The following is a 24,774-nucleotide window of genomic DNA, read 5'->3' as shown; positions in this document are numbered from 1 at the left end:
TCAGTCTTCACTAGCATTATCACAGTCTTGTCTAGAAAAAAAAAAGACTGAACATACCTTATTGCAGCCTAACCTGCAAACCGTTCCCCCCAACTAAAGTTTTCTTGCACTCCTCAGTCCTTTGTGGGAACAGCAGTGGATTTTAGTTACAACATGCTAAAATCATCTCCCTCCCTGCAGAAATCTTCGTCTCCTTTCTGCAAGTAAATAGTACACACCGGTACCATTTAAAATAACAAAATCTTTCTTGTAGAAAATAAAAACTACATTTTTTTTACCCCATTCACTTTACCCTTCCGATTGCTTAGAGCCGGCAAAGAGAATGACTGGGGGGTGGAGCTGCAGGTGGAGCTATATGAACAGCTCTGCTGTGTGCTCTCTTTGCCACTTCCTGTTGGGAAGGAGAATATCCCACAAGTAAAGGATGAATCCGTGGACTCGATACATCTTACAAGAGAAAACTACATTTATCTGCTTTATTTTACTTGCTTATCTAATGAGCTTTTGCATTTTTTTCATTTTGATCAAAACATAGATTTATACTTATACAGTTTGTAAAGTGTATAATAATCTCTAGAACAAACTCAAAAATGTAAATTGCTATTTATAACAAGACAATGTCTGTTAAAACAAAGTAAAACCTGAACATTTTTCTACCGTATACAAATGCACTACATTGTCAGACTGACTTTTGAAGAATTTAAAACACCCAATTCAAGATTTCAGGATAAGAGTTGGAATAAAAATAATTTGTATGTGGTGCACATAGAGATGAAGTTAGAGTGTATCAGATGGAATCTTTATTCTGTACAATATTTTTCCCAAACTGCTCAACAAATAAGCAATAATTATCTTACCACAGTTTCCTTGGAAGGTGGCGGCTTCGCTTGTTGACTAGGAATCAGCACAAATGACAGTGTACCATGCATATCAGCCTAGAGTAAGAAGAAAAACGCATCAGCAATCAAACACACACTTACTGTTATCAACTGACAAATTTACATAAAGCTCAGTTCCTGGCTTAGATAATCAACTGAATTATTTTGGCCCTAATCCACTTTTTGCCTTGTAATAGGCGGTACCCATATGTACTTAAAACATTTAAAATAAAATAAAAAATACAAACCCAAAACACTACAAAAATATAAAGAAAAGCACATTTATTTTGTATGTCTTGCCTGTTATTTATTTCCGTGAATAATCTTCCATTGTGAATAGTGCAAAAATGTGGGATATAAAGGTATAGAACATTAAAAGTAAATTGTTTTAGTTGGTTTTGAAACATTGTAACCCCTTCATGTAAAATGCAGAGCGATTATCAGGATGTGCACTCTTCAGATAGCAAGTTAATACAGGTATATCTCACTTTACAGCACTTCGCTAATACAGCGCTTTGTGGAGCTGAAGTTCAACCTCCAAGGATTTTGAAACAGTGCTGTAATCTTTGTGAGATTGCGAGACAAGTAACTGGCACCATTTTGTTATGCTTAGTTCACTTTGTTTACAGCATTACAGTGCAAGTGTCTCAATGTGAGTCTGGCAAATTTTACTACAGTAATTGTCACTATTTTACAGGTACAGTATTTATGAAAACAGAATTTATGCTTACCTGATAAATTACTTTCTCCAACGGTGTGTCCGGTCCACGGCGTCATCCATAACTTGTGGGAATATTCTCCTCCCCAACAGGAAATGGCAAAGAGCACAGCAAAAGCTGTCCATATAGTCCCTCCCAGGCTCCGCCCCCCCAGTCATTCGACCGACGGACAGCAGAAAAAATGGAGAAACTATAGGGTGCTGTGCTGACTGTAGTTAAAGAAAGAAATTTATCAAACCTGATTAAAAAACCAGGGCGGGCCGTGGACCGGACACACCGTTGGAGAAAGTAATTTATCAGGTAAGCATAAATTCTGTTTTCTCCAACATAGGTGTGTCCGGTCCACGGCGTCATCCATAACTTGTGGGAACCAATACCAAAGCTTTAGGACACGGATGAAGGGAGGGAGCCAATCAGGTTACCTAAACAGAAGGCACCACGGCTTGCAAAACCTTTCTCCCAAAAATAGCCTCCGAAGAAGCAAAAGTATCAAATTTGTAGAATTTGGCAAAAGTGTGCAGAGAAGACCAAGTCGCTGCCTTACATATCTGATGAACAGAAGCCTCGTTCTTGAAGGCCCATGAGGAAGCCACAGCCCTAGTAGAGTGAGCTGTGATTCGTTCAGGAGGCTGCCGTCCGGCAGTCTCGTAAGCCAATCGGATGATGCTTTTCAGCCAAAAGGAAAGCAGTAGCTTTTTGGCCTCTCCTCTTGCCAGAATAAACGACAAACAGAGAAGACGTTTGTCTGAAATCCTTTGTTGCTTCTAAATAGAACTTTAAAGCACGGACTACATCTAAATTGTGTAACAAACGTTCCTTCTTTGAAACTGGATTCAGGCACAAAGAAGGCACAACTATTTCCTGGTTAATATTCTTGTTGGAAACAACTATTGGAAGGAAACCAGGTTTAGTACGTAAAACAACCTTATCTGAATGAAACACCAGATAGGGCGGATTACACTGCAGAGCAGATAATTCAGAAACTCTTCTCGCAGAAGAAATAGCAACCAAAAACAGAACTTTCCAAGATAACAACTTGAAATCTATGGAGTGTAAGGGTTCAAACGGAACCCCTTGAAGAACTGAAAGAACTAAATTTAGACTCCAGGGAGGAGTCAAAGGTCTGTAAACAGGCTTGATCCTGACCAAAGCCTGAACAAAAACTTGAACATCTGGCACAGCTGCCAGTCGTTTGTGTAACAAGACAGATAAAGCAGAAATCTGTCCTTTTAGAGAACTCGCTGATAAACCCTTATCCAAACCTTCTTGGAGAAAGGAAAGGATCCTAGGAATTTTAATCTTACTCCATGAGAATCCCTTGGATTCACACCAACAGATATATGTTTTCCATATTTTATGGTAAATCTTTCTAGTCACAGGTTTTCTGGCTTGTACCAGAGTATCTATCACAGAATCCGAAAACCCACGCTTAGATAACATCAAGCGTTCAATTTCCAAGCCGTCAGCTGGAGAGAAACTAGATTTGGATGTTCGAATGGACCTTGTACTAGAAGATCCTGTCTCAAAGGTAGCTTCCATGGTGGAGCCGATGACATATTCACCAGGTCTGCATACCAAGTCCTGCGTGGCCACGCAGGAGCTATCAAAATCACAGAGGCCTTCTCCTGTTTGATCCTGGCTACCAGCCTGGGAATGAGAGGGAACGGTGGAAACGCATAAGCTAGGTTGAAGGTCCAAGGCGCCACTAATGCATCCACTAGAGTCGCCTTGGGATCCCTGGATCTGGAACCGTAGCAAGGAACCTTGAAGTTCTGACGAGACGCCATCAGATCCATGTCTGGAATGCCCCATAATAGGGTCAATTGGGCAAATACCTCCGGGTGGAGTTCCCACTCCCCCGGATGGAAGGTCTGACGACTCAAATAATCCGCCTCCCAGTTTTCCACTCCTGGGATGTGGATCGCAGATAGGTGGCAGGAGTGATCCTCCGCCCATTTGATGATTTTGGTCACCTCTCTCATCGCCAGGGAACTCCTTGTTCCCCCGATGATTGATGTAAGCAACAGTCGTCATGTTGTCTGATTGGAATCTTATGAATCTGGCCTTTGCTAGTTGAGGCCAAGCTCTGAGAGCATTGAATATCGCTCTCAGTTCCAGAATGTTTATCGGGAGAAGGGACTCTTCCCTGGACCATAGACCCTGAGCTTTCAGGGAATCCCAGACCGCGCCCCAGCCTAATAGACTGGCGTCGGTCGTGACGATGACCCACTCTGGTCTGCGGAAGCTCATTCCCTGGGACAGGTGATCCTGGGTCAGCCACCAACGGAGTGAGTCTCTGGTCTTCTGATCTACTTGAATCATTGGAGACAAGTCTGTATAGTCCCCATTCCACTGTTTGAGCATGCACAGTTGTAATGGTCTTAGATGAATTCGCGCAAAAGGAACTATGTCCATTGCTGCAACCATCAACCGTACTACTTCCATGCACTGAGCTATGGAAGGCCGTAGAACAGAGTGAAGAACTTGACAAGCGTTTAGAAGCTTTGACTTTCTGACATCTGTCAGGAAAATCTTAATTTCTAAAGAATTTATTATCGTCCCCAAGAAGGGAACTCTTGTTGACGGAGACAGGGAACTTTTTTCTATGTTCACCTTCCAACCGTGAGATCTGAGAAAGGCCAGAACGATGTCTGTGTGAGCCTTTGCCTTTGAAAGAGACGACGCTTGTATTAGAATGTCGTCCAAGTAAGGTGCCACTGCAATGCCCCTTGGTCTTAGAACCGCTAGAAGGGACCCGAGTACCTTTGTGAAAATCCTTGGAGCATTGGCTAGCCCGAATGGGAGAGCTACAAACTGGTAATGTTTGTCCAGAAAGGCGAACCTTAGGAACTGATGATGATCTTTGTGGATAGGAATATGTAGATACGCATCCTTTAGATCCACGGTAGTCATAAATTGACCCTCCTGGATTGTAGGTAGAATCGTTCGAATAGTTTCCATTTTGAACGATGGCACTCTGAGAAATTTGTTTAGAATCTTTAAATCCAGAATTGGTCTGAAGGTTCCCTCTTTTTTGGAAACTACAAACAGATTTGAGTAAAACCCCAGTCCTTGTTCCACAGTTGGAACTGGGTGTATCACTCCCATCTTTAACAGGTCCTCTACACAATGTAAAAATGCCTGTCTCTTTATATTTGGTTTGAAGATAAACGAGAGATGTGGAACCTTCCCCTTGGGGGTAGTTCCTTGAATTCTAGAAGATAACCCTGAGAGACTATTTCTAGTGCCCAGGGATCCTGAACATCTCTTGCCCAGGCCTGAGCAAAGAGAGAGAGTCTGCCCCCTACTAGATCCGGTCCCGGATCGGGGGCTACCCCTTCATGCTGTCTTGGTAGCAGCAGCAGGTTTCTTGGCCTGTTTACCCTTGTTCCAGCCTTGCATCGGTTTCCAAGCTGGTTTGGTCTGGGAAGCATTACCCTCTTGTCTAGAGGCTGCAGAGTTGGAGGCCGGTCCGTTCCTGAAATTGCAAAAGGAACGAAAATTGGACTGATTCTTAGCCTTGAAAGGCCTATCTTGTGGGAGGGCATGGCCCTTACCCCCAGTGATATCTGAAATAATTTCTTTCAATTCTGGCCCAAAGAGGGTCTTACCTTTGAAAGGGATATTAAGCAATTTTGTCTTGGAAGATACATCCGCTGACCAAGATTTTAGCCAGAGCGCTCTGCACGCTACAATTGCAAACCCTGAATTTTTCGCCGCTAATCTAGCTAACTGCAAAGCGGCATCTAAAATAAAGGAATTAGCTAACTTAAATGCGTGAATTCTGTCCATAACCTCCTCATACGGAGTCTCTCTACTGAGCGACTTTTCTAGTTATTCGAACCAGAACCACGCTGCTGTAGTGACAGGAATAATACACAAAATAGGTTGAAGGAGGTAACCTTGCTGTACAAAAATCTTTTTAAGCAAACCCTCCAATTTTTTATCCATAGGATCTTTGAAAGCACAATTGTCCTCAATAGGAATGGTCGTGCGTTTGGCTAGTGTAGAAACTGCCCCCTCGACCTTAGGGACTGTTTGCCATAAGTCCTTTCTGGGGTCGACCATAGGAAATAATTTCTTAAATATAGGAGGAGGGACAAAAGGTATGCCAGGCTTCTCCCACTCCTTATTCACTATGTCCGCCACCCGCTTGGGTATTGGAAAAGCGTCTGGGTTCACCGGGACCTCTAGGAACTTGTCCATCTTGCACAATTTTTCTGGGATGACCAAGTTGTCACAATCATCCAGAGTAGATAGCACCTCCTTAAGCAGTACGCGGAGATGCTCTAATTTAAATTTAAACGTCACAACATCAGGTTCTGCCTGCTGAGAAATTCTTCCTGAATCAGAAATTTCCCCATCTGAAAACCTCCCTCATAGCCACATCAGATTGGTGTGAGGGTATGACAGAGCAATTATCAGCGCCCTCCTGCTCTACAGTGTTTAAAACAGAGCAATCAAGCTTTCTCTGAAATGCAGGCATTTTGGATAAAATATTTGCTATGGAGTTATCCATTACTGCTGTCAATTGTTGCAGAAGTACTAGGGGTCTCCTGCGTGGGCAAAACTGGTGTAGACACAGAAGGAGATGAAGTAGAACTATGTCTACTCCCTTCATCTGATGAATCATCTTGGGCAACTTTACTATCTGTGGCAGTACTGTCCTTACTTTGGACGCTATGGCACAATTATCACACATATTTGAAGGGGGAGACACTTTGGCTTCCATACACACAGAACATAGTCTATCTGAAGGCACAGACATGTTAAACAGGCTTAAACTTGTCAATAAAGTACAAAAAACGTTTTAAAACAAAACCGTTACTGTCTCTTTAAATTTTAAACAGGGCACACTTTATTACTGAATATGTGAAAAACTATGAAGGAATTGTTCAATTTTAACCAAATTTTCACCACAGTGTCTTAAATCATTCAAAGCATTGCACCCCAGATTTCAGGCTGTTAACCCTTAAAATGTGGAAACCGGAGCCTTTTACAGTTTTAACCCCCTTACAGTCCCAGCCCCAGCCTTTGCTGCGACTTCACCAAACCCAGGGGAGTATACGATACCAAATGAAGCCTTCTAGGAACCTTTTCAACTAATTCCAGACCCACACACATGCAGCTGCATGTATTGCTCTCAAAAGTAACTGCGTAGTAATGGCGCGAAAATGAGGCTCTGCCTACTACAGAGAAGGCCCTTCCCCAAAGTTATAAAGTGTGAATTTCAACATCAAACTGTATAAAATGCCTAAATAAAGCAATCGATCTAGCCCATAAAAGTGTCTACCAGTTTTATAGCCCATATTAAGCCCTTTATTCTGTTTGAGACTAAGAAAATGGCTTACCGATCCTCATGAGGGGAAAAATGACAGCCTTCCAGCATTACACAGTCTTGTTAGAAATATGGCTAGTCATACCTTAAGCAGAAAAGTCTGCCAACTGCTCCCCCCAACTGAAGTTATCTCATCTCAACAGTCATGTGTGGGAACAGCAATCTATTTTAGTTACTGCTGCTAAAATCATACTCCTCTCACAAACAGAACTCTTCATCTTTTCCTGTTTCAGAGCAAATAGTACATACCAGCACTATTTTAAAATAACAAACTCTTGATAGTAGAATAAAAACTACAACTAAACACCACATACTCTTCACCATCTTCGTGGAGATGCTACTTGTTCAGAGCGGCAAAGAGAATGACTGGGGGGGCGGAGCCTGGGAGGGACTATATGGACAGCTTTTGCTGTGCTCTTTGCCATTTCCTGTTGGGGAGGAGAATATTCCCACAAGTTATGGATGACGCCGTGGACCGGACACACCAATGTTGGAGAAATACTAATTGAATACTGTGCTGTGTGTTAAACTAAACGTAGTGCTATTGCATACCTAATATATGTTCGTTCAAACATGTTTTCAAGTTTTTAAACACACTGGCAAGTGAAAAGAAAGCTAAAACTGCCTTCTTTCACTTTAAGGCGGTTTTCACTTTATAGCGGGGCTCCGGTTCCTAACCCGCTGTATGAGTGGGGTATACCTGTACTTTCTTTTTTCAGCGATATAGAAATGTTTAAACTAGCTAATCTTTGCCTATATTAATAAAGAAAATATGCAGTAAAGTTTTTTTGTTTGCATTACTGTATTTTAGGGTGGACTTAAAATAAATTATTTTACACCTGTGTAATACATATTATCTGCAGAAAGCCTTTTCTAAAATACACCACATTCGAGAAACTCTATTTTGTGATATTAATAATGTGTTATTAATCAGCTTTATTGACATATACAAATCAATAAAAAAAGATAAAGTTATTAGCATTAGTAAGGGCCTTAGGTAACCAAAATCTTAGGGGGATGTAGAAATAAGAAGAATCAGATCTAAAAACATAAATTATGCTTACCTGATAATTTCATTTTCATCGAGGGGAGGAGAGTCCACTTCTTCATTCATTACTGTTAAGAATTAAGAACCTAGCAACCAGGAGGAGGCAAAGACACCCCAGCCAAAGGCTTAAAAACCTCCCCCACCTCCCTCATCCCCCAGTCATTCTGCCGAGGGAACAAGGAACAGTAGGAGAAATATCCGGTATAAATGGTGCCAGAAGATAAATACAATTTAGGTCCGCCCATCGGAGATACTGGCAGGAGCCGTGGACTCTCCTCCCCTGGATGAAAATGATCAGGTAAGCATAATTTATGTTTTCCATCTAAAGGGGAGGAGAGTCCACGGCTTCATTCATTACTGTTGGGAACATATACCCAAGCTTTAGAGGACACTGAATGAAACCGGGAGGGTAAAAGGCGGACCATAATCTGAGGGCACCACAGCCTGCAAAACCTTTCCGAAAAGCCTCTCTTGGCCAAGACTAGGCGTTCAATCTCCACGCAGTCAGTCTCAGAGAATCGAGATTTTGATGTTGAAAGGGGCCCTCTTCCAGCAGATCCCTGCGACAAGGTAACCTCCACGGCGGAGAGGATGACATTACCACCTGTGACGAAAGGCAAAGAATGACTGGGGGATGAGGGAGGTGGGGGAGGTATTTAAGCCTTTGGCTGGGGTGTCTTTGCCTCCTCCTGGTGGCCAGGTTCTTAATTCCCAACAGTAATGAATGATGCCGCGGACTCCTCCCCCTTTAGATGGAAATAGATTGTATGGTTAGGTTTAGGTGAATGACTTAAAGGGACAGTAAACGACTTGTAATTACTAATTATTAAGATATGTCTGTTGTGTTGCTATAGAATGGCATAACAGCCAAGCCTAAATATTTTTAAAACAAAAACAGAATTTATGCTTACCTGATAAATTACTTTCTCTTACGGTGTATCCAGTCCACAGATTCATCCTTACTTGTGGGATATTCTCATTCCCTACAGGAAGTGGCAAAGAGAGCACACAGCAGAGCTGTCCATATAGCTCCCCCTCAGGCTCTGCCCCCCCAGTCATTCGACCGACAGTTAGGAGAAAAAGGAGACACCATAGGGTGCAGTGGTGACTGTAGTTTTACAAAAATAAATTTGAACCTGACTTAATTGCCAGGGCGGGCCGTGGACTGGATACACCGTAAGAGAAAGTAATTTATCAGGTAAGCATAAATTCTATTTTCTCTTACTTGGTGTATCCAGTCCACGGATTCATCCTTACTTGTGGGATACCAATACCAAAGCTTTAGGACACGGATGAAGGGAGGGAAACAAGTCAGGTAACCTAAACGGAAGGCACCCCTGCTTGTAAAACCTTTCTCCCAAAAATAGCCTCTGAAGAAGCAAAAGTATAGAATTTGTAAAATTTGGCAAAAGTATGCAGTGAAGACCAAGTCGCTGCCTTACAAATCTGTTCAACAGAAGCCTCATTCTTGAAGGCCCATGTGGAAGCCACAGCTCGGGTGGAATGAGCTGTAATTCGTTAAGGAGGCTGCTGTCCAGCAGTCTCATAAGCCAATCGGATGATGCTTTTCAGCCAGAAGGAAAGAGAGGTAGCAGTCGCTTTCTGACCTCTCCTCTTACCAGAATAGACAACAAACAATGATGATGTTTGTCTGAAATCTTTAGTTGCTTTTAAATAGAATTTTAAAGTCCGAACCACATCAAGATTGTGTAATAGTCGTTCCTTCTTCGAAACTGGATTAGGACACAGAGAAGGAACAATGATTTCCTGGTTAATATTCTTTCGGAAGAAAACCAGGTTTGGTACGCAAAACAACCTTATCTGCATGGAACACCAGATAATAAGGTGAATCACACTGCAAAGCAGACAATTCTGAAACTCTCCGAGCAGAAGAGATAGCTACCAAAAACTAAACCTTCCAAGATAACTTAATATCTATGGAATGTAAAGGTTCAAACGGAACCCCTTGAAGAACTGAAAGAACTAAATTAAGACTCCATGGAGGAGCCACCGGTTTATAGACAGGCTTGATTCTAACTAAAGCCTGTGCAAACGCCTGAACGTCTGGTACTGCTGCCAGTCGCTTGTGTAACAGGATAGACAGAGCAGATATCTGTCCCTTTAAGGAACTAGCTGACAATCCTTTCTCCAATCCTTCTTGGAGAAAAGACAAAATCCTGGGAATCCTAACTTTACTCCACGTGTAACCCTTGGATTCACACCAACAAAGATATTTCCGCCATATCTTATGATAAATTTTCCTGGTGACAGGCTTTCTGGCCTGGATTAAAGTATCAATAACTGATTCAGAGAACCCACGCTTAGCTAGAATTAAGCGTTCAATCTCCAAGCAGTCAGTTGCAGAGAAACTAGATTTGGATGCTTGAATGGACCCTGTATTAGGAGATCCTGCCTCAATGGCAGATTCCATGGTGGAACAGATGACATGTCCACTAGGTCTGCATACCAAGTCCTGCGTGGCCACGCAGGCGCTATCAAAATTACCGAAGCCTTCTCCTGTTTGATTCTGGCTACCAGCCGAGGGAGAAGGGGAAACGGTGGAAAGACATAAGCTAGACTGAAGGACCAAGGCGCTACTTGAGCATCTATCAATGCCGCCTTGGGGTCCCTGGACCTGGATCCATAAAGAGGAAGTTTGGAGTTCTGACGGGACGCCATCAGATCCAATTCCAGAATGCCCCATAGCTGGGTCAGCTGAGCAAAAACCTCTGGGTGGAGTTCCCACTCCCCAGGGTGAAAAGTCTGACGACTCCCAGTTGTCTACTCCTGGGATGTGAATTGCTGAAAGATGGCAGGAGTGATCCTCCGCCCATTTGATGATCTTGGTTACCTCCATCGCTAGAGAACTCTTTGTTGCTCCCTGATGATTGATGTACGCCACAGTCGTGATGTTGCCCGACTGAAATCTGATGAATTTGGCCTCCGCTAGTTGAGGCCATGCCTGGAGCGTGTTGAATATCGCTCTCAGTTCTAAAATGTTTATCGGGAGAAGAGATTCTTCCTTAGAACATAGGCCCTGAGCTTTCAGGGAGTCCCAGACCGCACCCCAGCCTAACAGACTGGCATCGGTCGTGACAATGATCCACTCCGGTCTGCGGAAGCACATTCCCTGAGACAGGTGATCCTGAGACAACCACCAGAGAAGAGAATCCCTGGTTTTCTTGATTGAAGAAATAAAAACTACAAATCTAACACCACATCCACTTTACCCTCCCGTGGAGATGCTACTTGTTAGAGCGGCAAAGAGAATGACTGGGGGGGCGGAGCCTGAGGGGGAGCTATATGGACAGCTCTGCTGTGTGCTCTCTTTTGCCACTTCCTGTAGGGAATGAGAATATCCCACAAGTAAGGATGAATACGTGGACTGGATACACCAAGTAAGAGAAATATCTTGTTTTCTGCAATTGTTTTTCAATAGCCAAACTCCACCCACCACTAGTTCTATTTGGCTGATACATTCTGGGCTTGAGTCTGCAGACAGCAAGGCTAGTTACAGTCATTAAGTTAAAGCCAATTAGGAAAATATATGATGCAGTGTTTGCCTTGAGAAGTCAGCAGGATGCATTTCTATTAGAAAATCTTCGCTTTTCAGAGCTAAATTTCATGAAAAAGAGCCACACTTAATAATAAAAGTATCTTGCAAAGTTGTTTTACTATGCAAATAAACATTTAATGAAAAAATGTTAATGTGTTTACTGGTCCCTTTAAATGGATATGAAACCCACATTTTTTCTTTCATGACGCTGAAAGAGCATGCAATTTCCTTCTTAGCTGATGAGTCTATAGCTTCATAACATGTGTGATATATATTTCAGCCTGCCTATCAGGAGAAGGTCAATAACCCTCACAGAGCTTTAGCACCTCCCACCTCCTCTCCCTCTCTGTGCAATTTTAAAAAAAATTCTAATTTACTTCTATTATAAATTTGTCTTCATTGTCTTGGTATCTTTTTGAAAAGCAGGGACGTATGCTTGGGTGCCTGCTCATTTTTGGAGGACTATATGGCAGCACTTTTGCAAGAATGTTATCCATTTGCAAAATCACTAGATGGCAGCACTATTTCCTGACATGTAGTGCTCTAGATGTCTACCTATCAACACAGAATATCATGGAAATAAAGCAAATTTGATAATAGAAGTAAATTGGAAACCTTTTTAAAAAGGGACAGTATACACTCATTTTCATATAACTGCATGTAATAGACACTACTATAAAGAACAAGATGCAGATACGGATATAAAAATCCAGTATAAAACCGTTTAAAAACTTACTTACAAGCTAACAGTTTAGCTCTGTTGAAAAGGTAGCTGGAAAGCCCACTGCAAGTGGGAAATAAGACCCTCCCCCTTCTTTTGCATATCAAAAGACCCTTTACACAAACAGGAGCAAGCTGGAGAAGGTAGCTGACGGTATTCTCATAAAACTTTGGGGCTTGGTTAGGAGTCTGAAAATCAGAGCAATGTTATTTAAAAATAAGCAAAACTATACATTTAAAAAAAAAAAAAAAAATGTATGGGCTATATAAATAGATCATCTACAAAACATTTATGCAAAGAAAAAAATGAGTGTATAATGTCCGTTTAAATATAACCAAATTGTTTCTTAGAGAACTAATATATGAAGACATTTTACTAATGTAGAATGCACTAAAACAATATTTCTTTATGTGTAAGTAAATCTAAAACAGACACAGAAGACATCAAGAGAGACAGCCTACTGGTGCAGTCATTTACTTGTAAGGCAAACGTTGTGAGTTCAATGCCCAATTAAAAATAAAAATTAAAAAAATACATAAAATAAAACAAGTTATCAGAGCCTATTCTGACATCTTATGAACTTGTTGGAATAAGTCAGAATATCTAACCCGTTAAATATCTTAAAGGGCCATAATACCCAAATGTTTAAACACTTGAAAGTGATGCAGTATAGCTGTAAAAAGTTGACTAGAAAATATCTCCTGAACATCTCTATGTAAAAAAGAAAGATATTTTACCTCAAAAGTTGCTCAGTAGCCACATCCCATTGTAAAGGATTTCTACGCAGCATTTTAGTGTGTCTGTCCTGGGACAGCTTAGGGGATGAGCCTTGTGCACTCTCATATTATTTCCCTATTCAGCTTACTATGAAATCTCATGAGAGTTAAGTGAAATCTCATGATATCACAGTAAAAGAGTTCATGACCTCAGCACTGTTGGTGCTGATTGGCTGCTGTTCATTTCTTCATTTTTTATTTTTTTTTACCTGCAGCTGGGAGTAGCTGAGTATAACTTTTTACACAGAAGTTACTCAGCAGAGCTGAGAAAATTGTGAGGTTAAATATATTCCTTTTCTACATAGAGATGAACAGGTGATATTTTCCTGTCAGCTTTTTACAGTTATACTGCATCAGTTTCACGTGATTTAGCATATGAGTATTATGTCCCTTTAAGTATTGCGCTACAAACACAAAAACAGAAAATGAATTGTTAAACACTGTGAGATTATGTTTTAAGAAAAAGCCACAGAAGCATAAACATACCAGCAGCTCAAACACCTCATTGACATCCTTCCCACGAATACCAATGCCATTTATTTCAAGGATTTCATCCCCTTCGTGCAGGAGCCCGCTCTTTTCCGCTGCACCCCCTTTTACAATTCGGCTGATTATAACCGAGTCAAGTTCATTTCGTACTGTTGCGCCCTGTGTAAATGAAATGGATCACATGTGTATACATTTTTTTATTTTTAAATTGCTATGATGCAGTAAAAAAAATAGTTCCAATCCAATCTGCACTTTGCTTTTTAAAATTGAGATGGTGAGCACGTTTTTGTTGTTGTTTTTTTTAAGACAAAAGCTCTGTAAATGTGAGAGAATAATAAAATAAAAATAGTAAGGAAGAGACCAATACTGATAAATATGTACAAAGTGAACAACATTGATGAAATAATTAAAATTCAGTTTGCTACTTACAAGTGGAATATCTCTAGCTTTTTCAATTCGAACTATTTTCACAGTTTCATCTCCATATTGCCCAATATTCTCATAATATCGCTCTTCTGACACGGGTTCTGGCATCATTTCTTGTTCTGCAACCTTGTCATGTGCCAGAAGAAGAGCCTAAACGTTAAAACATATAATTATTTGTATTACTGTATTAATCTTGTTTATTTGTAAAGCACTAACATATTACACAGCACTATAACATTAAGTTTACAGTTGCAGAGGACAATAATCAGAAGACATTTACAATGATAAATCAGTACGTGTAACCTACTATATAGGTCTTTGAAACGGCACTTGTCTGAAAATAGCACTGCTCATGTTCATAAGAAGTTACTGAAGTCTAAGGGTCCATTTTTTTTATATTTAACCCCTTAATGACCGCGACATATCCTGTATGTCGCTGGCCGTTAAGGGATTGTCTGAGTATAATAGCGCGAGCAGCAAGACCGTGCTATAAGACCCTCCCTACCGAAAGCTTGTAAAAATATTGATAAAGTCACCCCCATAGAAAGACCAGTGACTCAGCATGTACATGAAGGGGTTAATTGCAATATTATGTACATGTTAAACAATTTGTTTAAAGCAGATCATTGTAAATTAAAATACAAATAATAGCAGACTCTTGTACAAATTACACAACAATGGATTTATGGACCATTAAGCTATAAAGAACAGAGCTACAGCCGCTCCCTCATAACCAACTGCCACAGTAGCTAGTATTTGTAGACCAGGTAACCCTATGATTGTCAGAAAGGGCTGCAATACAATTGCAGTCCTTTTTGTTAGACAGCATTTAAAAGTACCTCTGGAAGTTTTTTTTTTTTGGTTGCTCCAGTAAGCCGAGGCTGTCAAGGTGAAGATAAACAGCAGACAGGTGTCGTGTAGGAATTGTCCTGTAATTCTGCCATGCACGTGCTCCGTGCCTCTGACAGTCAGACACCAAGCAATAAGAGCAAACAGCACTGACACACAGTTATAAGTAAAACTGAGAACTGCATAGCACTGCAATTAATATGACTGTGGTGACCAGGTTGATTCAGGACTCAGAAATCAAACAGTGTTTCGCTCTGGCTGTACTGTGTTAAGGAAAACTTTATACAGTGCAGCCAGATCTGTTTGAAGAGTCCTGCTCTCTCTGCAGATCGCAGCTTGTTCTATCTTTCAGTTTGTTTATTGATTTTTCAATAAAAGAAAAATATCAAGCTCAGTACAATGGTGGTGAACTATACATTTTCCTTCAAATGTAATGTCAAAAAACATAATTTATGTAAGAACTTACCTGATAAATTCATTTATTTCACAGTGGCAAGAGTCCATGAGCTAGTGACGTATGGGATATACATTCCTACCAGGAGGGGGCAAAGTTTCCCAAACCTCAAAATGCCTATAAATACACCTCCCACCTCACTCATACCTTAGTTTAACATGTAGCCAAGAAGTGAGGTGTAAAAGAAGGAGTAAATTGATCTAGAAGTATAAGCTGTAATTCTCTGAGGCGGAGACTGCCCCGCCTCCAAATAAGCTTTGTGAATCAAAAGTTTCAACCAAGATGGCAGAGGCTTTCTGACCTTTCCTGGAGCCAGAAAAAGTAACAAATAGACTAGAAGTCTTTCTGAAATCTTTAGTAGCCTCACCATAGTATTTCAAAGCTCTTACCACATCCAAAGAATGTAAAGACCTTTCAAGGCAAAAAATGTAAATGAAGTCCGCAAAACCGCTTTATCTTGATAGAAAATCAGATAAGGAAACTCGCAAAAGAGAGCAGACAATTCAGAAACTCTTCTAGCAGAAGATATAGCCAAAAGAAATAACACTTTACAAGAAATTAATGTAATATCCAGAGAATGCATAGACTCAAAAGGAGGAGCCTGTAAAATCTTCAAAACCAAATTGAGACTCCAAGGAGGAGAAATAGATTTAATAAAAGGTTTGATACAAATCAAAGCCTGAACAAAACAGTGAATATCAGGAAGTTTAGCAATCTTTCTATGAAATAAGACAGAAAGAGCAGAAATGTGTCCTTTCAAAGTATTTGCAGACAAATCCTTATCCAAACCATCCTGAAGAAACTGTAAAATCCTAGGAATTTTGAAAGAATGCCAAGAATAATTATGAGTGGAACACCATGAAATATAGGTTTTCCAAACCCGTTGATAAATTTTCCTTGAAACAGACTTACAAGCCTGTATCAGAGCTAATCACTGGGTCAGAGAAACTTCTATGACTAAGCACTAAGCGTTCAATTTCCATGCCTTCAAATTTAGAGATTTGAGATCCTGAAAAACGGCCCTTGAGACAGAAGGTCTGGCCTTAAAGGAAGTGGCCAAGGCTGGCAACTGGACATCCGGACAAGATACGCATACCAAAACCTGTGAGGCCATGCTGGTGCTATCAGAAACACATGAGACTGTTCCATTATGATCTTGGAAGAAGAACCAGAGGCGGAAAAATTTAAGCAGGTTGGTAAAACCAAGGAACTGCTATGGCATCAACCATCTCCGCCTGAGGATCCCTGGAGTTGGAAAGGTATCTGGGAAGCTTCTTGTTTAGAAGAGAGGCCATCCGCTCTATTTCTGGAAGACTCCCACAACTGTACAATATGAAACAACACATCTGGATGGAGAGACCACTCCCCCGGATGTAAAGTCCGACGGCTGAGATAATCCGCTTCCCAATTGTCTACACCTGGGATATGAATCGCAGGAATTTGACAAGAGTTGGATTCCAGCCAAGAAAGAATCCAAAATACTTCCTTCATTGCTGAAGGACTGAGAGTTCCTCCTTGATGATGGACATAAGCCACTGTTGTGATATTGTCTGTTTGAAAACGAATGAAAAGTTTTCTCTTCAATAGAGGCCACACCTGAAGAGCTCTGAAAATAGCATGGAGTTCTAAATGATTAATTGGTAACTTCACCTTTGAGGATTCCAAACCCCTTGTGCTGTCAGAAATCCCCAGACAGCTCCCCAACCTGTTAGACTTGCATCTGTTGTGATCACAGTCCAGGTAAGATGAACAAATGAGGCCCCTTGAACAATAAGGTGATTGTCTAACCACCAAGTCAGAGAGAGTTGAGATTTAAGTATATCAGCTGTGATATCTGAGTATAATACCTGTACCATTGGTGCAACATGCAGAGCTGTAGAGGCCTCATATGAAAACGAGCAAAGGGGATCACGTCCAATGCTGCAGTCATGAGACCTAAAACTTCCATGCACATAGCCACTGAAGGGAATGAGTCTGAAGGTTTAGACTAGCTAAAACTAACTTCATTAATCTCTTGTCTGTCAGAGAAAGAGTCATGGACACTGAATCTATCTGGAAACCTAAAAAGGTGACCCTTGTCTGAGGAATCAAGAAACTCTTTTGTAAATTGATCCTCCATGTTTTTGAAGAAACCACACTAGTTGTTTTGTGTGAGATTCTGCTAAATGAAAAGATTGAGCTAGTACCAAGATATCGTCCAAATAAGGAAACACTGCAATACCCTGCCAACTGATTACAGATAGAAGGGCACCGAGAACCTTCGTAAAGATTCTTGGAGCGGTTGCTAGGCCAAACGGAAGTGCGACAAATTGGTAATGCTTGTCTAGAAAAGAGAATCTCAGAAAACGATAGTGGCCTGAATGAATTGGAATGTGAAGATAAGCGTCCTGTAAGTCTATTGTGGACATGAAATCACCTTGCTGAACAAAAGGAAGAATAGTCCTTATAGTCACCATCTTGAAAGTTGGGACTCTTGCAAAACGATTTCAAAATTTCAGATCCAGAATTGGTCTGAATAAATCTTCTTTCTTTGGGACAATGAATAGATTTGAATAAAAACCCAAAACCTGTTCCTGCATTAACTGAACAATCACCCCTGAAAGCTTTAGGTCTGAAACACACTTCCGAAAAGCCTGAGCCTTCACAGGGTTTGTTGGAACATGAGAAATAAAGAATCTTCCCATGGGAGGTCTTATTCTGAAACATATTCGATACCCCTGAGAAACAATATTCTGAATCCACTGACTTTGAACAGAAACTGTACAAATGTGTTGAAATAATTTCAATCTGCCCCCCCACCAGTTGAACTGGTTTGAGGGCCGCACATTCATGCAGTTTTAGGGGCTGGATTTGGTTTCTTATAAGGCTTGGATTTATTCAAATTCGGAGATGGTCTCCAATTAGAGCCAGAGGCCTTAGAGGAAGGATAGGTCTTTTGTTCTCTATTCTGACTAAAGGAACGAAAACTATTGGGAGCTTTAAATTTACCCTTAGATTTCTTATCTTGGGGAAGAAAAACTCCCTTTCCCCCGGTGATAGTGGAGATAATAGAATCCAATTGAGAACCAAATAAATTACTACCCTGAAATGATACAGATAGTAATCTAGATTTAGACACCATATCAGCATTCCAAGATCTAAGCCATAAAGCTCTTCTAGTAAGACACAGATTTAATATCAATCTTAATGACATCAAATATAGCATCACAAATGAAATGATTAGCATGTTGAAGTAAAAGAACTATGCTAGACAATTCAGGATATGTTAACTGTTGAGCTAAACTGTCCAACCAAAAAGTTGAAGCAGCAGCAATATCAGCCATAGAAATAGCAGGTCTAAGATTATAGCCAGTATGCAAATATGCTTTTCTAAGATAAAAGAGTCAATCTTCCTATCTAAAGGATCCTTAAAGGAAGTACTATATTCCATAGGAATAGTAGGACATTTGGCAAGCGTAGAAATAGCCCAATCAACCTTAGGGATTTTCTCCCAAAACTCTAAATTTGCCACAGGTAAAGCATATAGCTTTTTAAACCTAGAAGAAGGGTAAAAAGAAGCACCAACCTTAGACCATTCTTTAGTAAAACATATGAGAGATAGCATCTGGAATAGGAAAAACTTCAGGAGTAACCTCAGAAGTTTTAAAAACAGAATTCAAACGTTTGTTCAAGAGGAGTAGAATCCTCAATACCCAAAGTAAACAATACTTCCTTTAATAAAGAATGAATATATTCAATCTGTCAGGGTTTTTTCCCTGTTGTGTTTGCCATGTGCTGCTGGCAGCCATTTTACTCACCTCTCTTCCCGACTATGGTGCATTGTGGGGGATGTTGCTCATTTCCTGTACTTCCTTTTATGGCCAGACTGGTGTGCATCATCCATGTGAGACAGGATGCAGTCTCAGAATTGTGATGTCATCACTTATTATTTAAAGGGCCTCTGTTCAGTATGCTTTGCCTTTGCGTTGTCTCAGACCTGTTTGTGAGAGTTCCTGTGTATTACCTGGCTGCCTGACGTCCTTCCTGGTTCTTGATCCCTGGCTTGTTCCTGGCTCTGCTGTTTTCCTTGTTCCTGATTCCGGCTCGTCTGACTATTCACTTTGGCTCCTGACTCGGCTCGTCTGACTACCAGCTCTGGTTTTGACTCCTGGCTTGTTATTTGACTTTTTATTATTTTTTGCTATTAATAAAGGTGTGATTATTTTTGCACTTCTCGTCTCAGTCTGATTCCTGGCACCCTGACACAATCTTAAAAAGAAAAGTTGAATTATTAATTTCAGTCTTTGAAGTAGGATCCTCTGAGCTAGAGAAATCCTCATCAGCAGAAGATTTCTTCAGTATACTGTCGATCAATACAATCTTCATCAGATTTATGAGAAGTTAGGAGAGACCTTTTACGTTTATTTGAAGGCTGAATAGCAGTCAAAGCCTTCTCTATGGCTGCATCAATATAATTTTTCATATCTACAGGAATATCATGTACATTGGACTGTGAAGGATTAACAGTAGATGTATTTGTATTTATAGAAACATTATCAGCATGTAATAATTTTTCATAACAAGTGCCACATATTTGAGCTGAAGAAGAAAGATCAGCTAATTTACAACATACACACTTAGCTTTGGTAGAATTGTGTTCATGAAGCTTAGTTACTACAGTAACATCAGAGGCAGGATCAGTTTGAGACATCTTGTAAAATGCAACAAAAAATAAAAAAAAAAATTTAAACAAAATATCCAATTTCCTCAAAAAAAGCAGTTTCAGGAATGGGAAAAAATGCTTATGACCCATTAAAAAGTAGCATTCTGCGTCATTGCGAGCCTAAGCCCATGAATATTTTGAAAAAACAGACTCCAAGTTACAACTAACTGGAATCCCAGGTATGCCTAAAAACTCCCATAAAACATAATTTCCATGCTGAAACTGTTAAACTGCAAAAGGAAATACACAGACCTGACTCATGACAAATATATACAATATACATTTAAAACTTTATAAGATAAAGTGCTAAACATAGCGGAGAGTGTCTTAAAAAATGATATATACTTACCAGAAGACACCCATCCACATATAGCAGACAGCCAAACCAGTACTGAAACATATCAGCGGAGGTATGGTAGAGGAGTATAATGTCGATCTGTAAAGGGAGGCAGCAGATGAATTCCTGCAACCGATTTACAGAGAGATTTAGAATAGATTGCCCATAGTTGAAAATATGTCATCATTAAGGCAATACTCCCTTCAGATCCCTCAGACAAACACTGTACTTTAAGAGGAACTGGGCTTCAATATGCTTAGAAGCGCCTATCACAGAAGAAAATTAAGCACAACTTGCTTCACCACCTCCGTGAGAGGCAAAGTTTGTAAAACTAATGTATGAGTTAATGTGTATTTATAGGCATTTTGAGGTTTGGGAAACTTCGCCTCCTCCTGGTAGGAATCTATATCCCATACGTCACTAGCTCATGGACTCTTGCCACTTACATGAAAGAAACAAGTTTTTACCATTGGATATCAAAAGACATATCCATTTAGTGACTCATCTTTTTACCAACTAAAGGGTCGCTTACAATCTATTTGCTCACAAAAATAGATTTTTGCTATCCGCACAAACTGGTTGAAGAGTTTCTTCAGTGATCACAGTGCAAAATGTATTTGTTAAAAGCCTGGAGATGCAAATTCCTTTTCATGTAGTAAGTACCGGCTTTCGAAATATAGAAAAGGGAAGTCAGAGACAGATACAATAGCCCTTTCACGCCTATTAAGGTTACAGTACAGTTCTTTTTAATTAACCACTTTGTTCACGGTTGAAAGGAAATACTCATTTGCATGTGTGTGATTAACCTATTGTAATCTGAATCCATCTTCACCACTGATTACCATCTGATTGCCATTTATATGTTCACATGATGGGCAAACAAAGTCACATCAGGATCCCAGCCAATATTCACAAATGGCATGTAGTAGGAATCTCTCTATGTGAATGTTTGATTCTAACTCACAATCATATTGTTGTGATTGTCACCAACAGTACATGTGTCTTCAATATCAAGGTTTAAAAAGATATTGTGCAATTATGAGTTCCAAAAGAACCTATTGTAATCCATTTCCATCTGCACCACTGCTGAGCTATCTGAATGCTTTTTGTATGTTGGCATAATGAGCATACTGGGCATGATTGCTCAATTGCTATATTTTTTTTTTAATCTTTGAAAAATAACATGTTTTTTTTTCTGATCTGAAAACAAGATGGAGACTACAGATTCCATTGAAATGATTTTAACAGTACTGAAACAGTAATGTTAACCTGCAACATTGCAACATTGTTTCTGCCTAGATCAGGGTTCTTCAAACCACGGGTCGGGACCCAGTACTGGGTTGCAACACCATGTTTACTGGGTTGCGACTTGTTTGTGTGTTGTAGGATAGTGTATAGTATGTGTATGTTGTATAAGTGTGTGTGGTGTGTATTGTATACGTGTGTGTGTGGTGTGTATTGTATAAGTGTGTGTGGTGTGTATTGTATACGTGTGTGTGTGGTGTGTATTGTATAAGTGTGTGTGTGGTGTGTATTGTATAAGTGTGTGTGTGTGTGTGGTGTGTATTGTATAAGTGTGTGTGTGTGTGTGGTGTGTATTGTATAAGTGTGTGTGTGTGTGGTGTGTATTGTATAAGTGTGTGTGTGTGTGTGGTGTGTATTGTATAAGTGTGTGTGTGTGTGTGGTGTGTATTGTATAAGTGTGTGTGTGTGTGGTGTGTATTGTATAAGTGTGTGTGTGTGTGGTGTGTATTGTATAAGTGTGTGTGTGTGTGGTGTGTATTGTATAAGTGTGTGTGTTGTGTGTATTGTATAAGTGTGTGTGTGTGGTGTGTATTGTATAAGTGTGTATGTGGTGTGTATTGTATAAGTGTGTGTGTGTGGTGTGTATTGTATAAGAGTGTGTGTGTGGTGTGTATTGTATAAGTGTGTGTGTGGTGTGTATTGTATAAGTGTGTGTGTGCTATCACCTTTTACAACACTATCAAGTTTGACTACAATCAAGAATAAATTACACACACATTTTAGTCACTTGTCCAAAAATTGCAGCCATCTTGTATATTACTTCAGAAATGTTCAGACCAAGCATAAAAATAGGGTCGTGAAGGTATGTGGTATCTTGGCAGTGGATCTTGGGGAAAAACATAATTTATGCTTACCTGATAAATTTATTTCTCTTGTAGTGTGTTCAGTCCACGGGTCATCCATTACTTATGGGATTATATCTCTTCCCCAACAGGAAGTTGCAAGAGGATCACCCAAGCAGAGCTGCTATATAGCTCCTCCCCTCACATGTCATATCCAGTCATTCGACCGAAACAAGACGAGAAAGGAGAAACCCTAGGGTGCAGTGGTGACTGGAGTTTAATTAAAAATTTAGATCTGCCTAAAAGACAGGGCGGGCCGTGGACTGACTACACTACAAGAGAAATAAATTTATCAGAATCAAAATTATGTTTTCTCTTGTTAAGTGTAGTCAGTCCACGGGTCATCCATTACTTATGGGATACTAATACCAAAGCTAAAGTACACGGATGAAGGGAGGGACAAGGCAGGAACCTTAAACGGAGGGAACCACTGCCTGAAGTACCTTTCTCCCAAAAATAGCCTCCGAAGAAGCAAAAGTGTCAAATTTGTAAAACTTTGAAAAAGTGTGAAGTGAAGACCAAGTCGCAGCCTTGCAAATCTGTTCAACAGAAGCCTCATTTTTAAAGGCCCAGGTGGAAGCCACAGCTCTAGTAGAATGAGCCGCAATTCCTTTAGGAGGCTGCTGTCCAGCAGTCTCATAGGCTAAACGTATTATGCTACGAAGCCAAAAAGAGAGAGAGGTAGCCGAAGCCTTTTGACCTCTCCTCTGTCCAGAGTAAACGACAAACAGGGAAGAAGTTTCATGAAAATCTTTAGTTGCCTGCAAATAGAACTTCAGGGAACGGACTACGTCCAGATTATGCAAAAGCCGTTCCTTCTTTGAAGAAGGGTTAGGACACAATGATGGAACAACAATCTCTTGATTGATATTCCTGTTAGAAACTACCTTAGGTAAGAACCCAGGTTTAGTACGCAGAACTACCTTGTCTGAATGAAAAATCAGATAAGGAGAATCACAATGTAAGGCAGATAACTCAGAGACTCTTCGAGCCGAGGAAATAGCCATCAAAAACAGAACTTTCCAAGATAACAGCTTAATATCAATGGAATGAAGGGGTTCAAATGGAACGCCTTGCAGGACGTTAAGAACTAAGTTTAAGCTCCACGGCGGAGCAACAGTCTTAAACACAGGCTTAATCCTAGCCAAAGCCTGACAAAAAGCCTGAACGTCTGGAATTTCTGCCAGACGCTTGTGTAGAAGAATAGACAGAGCAGAAATCTGTCCTTTTAACGAACTAGCGGATAAGCCCTTTTCTAAACCCTCTTGTAGAAAAGACAATATCCTAGGAATCCTAACCTTACTCCATGAGTAACTCTTGGATTCGCACCAATACAAATATTTACGCCATATCTTATGGTAAATTCTTCTGGTAACAGGTTTCCTAGCCTGTATTAAGGTATCAATAACCGACTCCGAGAAGCCACACTTTGATAGAATCAAGCGTTCAATCTCCATGCAGTCAGCCTCAGAGAAATTAGATTTGGATGGTTGAAAGGACCCTGAATTAGAAGGTCCTGCCTCAGAGGCAGAGACCATGGTGGACAGGACGACATGTCCACTAGGTCTGCATACCAGGTCCTGCGTGGCCACGCAGGCGCTATCAGAATCACCGATGCTCTCTCCTGTTTGATCTTGGCAATCAGTCGAGGATGCATCGGAAATGGTGGAAACACATAAGCCATGTTGAAGACTGACAGAGCATCTATCAGCACTGCTCCCGGGTCCCTGGACCTGGATCCGTAGCAAGGAAGCTTGGCGTTCTGGCGAGACGCCATGAGATCCAGATCTGGTTTGCCCCAACGATGAATCAGTTGAGCGAAGACCTCCGGATGAAGTCCCCACTCCCCCGGATGAAAAGTCTGGCGACTTAGAAAATCCGCCTCCCAGTTCTCCACGCCTGGGATGTAGATTGCTGACAGGTGGCAAGAGTGAGACTCTGCCCAGCGAATTATCTTTGAGACTTCCAACATCGCTAGGGAACTCCTGGTTCCCCCTTGATGATTGATGTAAGCCACAGTCGTGATGTTGTCCGACTGAAATCTGATGAACCTCAGAGTTGCTAACTGAGGCCAAGCTAGAAGAGCATTGAATATTGCTCTTAACTCCAGAATATTTATTGGGAGGAGTTTCTCCTCCTGAGTCCATGATCCCTGAGCCTTCAGGGAATTCCAGACTGCGCCCCAACCTAGAAGGCTGGTGTCTGTTGTTACAATCGTCCAATCTGGCCTGCGAAAGGTCATCCCCTTGGACAGGTGGGGCCGAGAAAGCCACCATAGAAGAAAATCTCTGGTCTCTTGGTCCAGATTTAGTAGAGGGGACAAATCTGAATAAT

General features: G+C 40.7%; 1 protein-coding gene across 1 annotated transcript in view; it reads right to left on the bottom strand.

The window, feature by feature from the left end:
* Positions 1 to 24,774, bottom strand: part of PALS1 (protein associated with LIN7 1, MAGUK p55 family member) — a 304,998-nt gene that overhangs the window by 72,709 nt on the left and 207,515 nt on the right. Inside the window, exons 5-7 of the mRNA XM_053697684.1 lie at positions 13,955 to 14,101; positions 13,523 to 13,684; positions 858 to 935 (exon numbers count right to left, since the gene is read on the bottom strand). Coding sequence (XP_053553659.1) covers positions 858 to 935; positions 13,523 to 13,684; positions 13,955 to 14,101 — 387 coding nt within the window. The remainder of the gene's footprint in view (positions 1 to 857; positions 936 to 13,522; positions 13,685 to 13,954; positions 14,102 to 24,774) is intronic.

This window comes from Bombina bombina, chromosome 1, assembly GCF_027579735.1.
Source record: "Bombina bombina isolate aBomBom1 chromosome 1, aBomBom1.pri, whole genome shotgun sequence".
NCBI classification, from domain to species: Eukaryota; Metazoa; Chordata; class Amphibia; order Anura; family Bombinatoridae; genus Bombina; species Bombina bombina.
The sequence above is the reverse complement of the archived record's forward strand: the minus strand, read 5'-3'. Positions and strand labels throughout refer to the sequence as shown.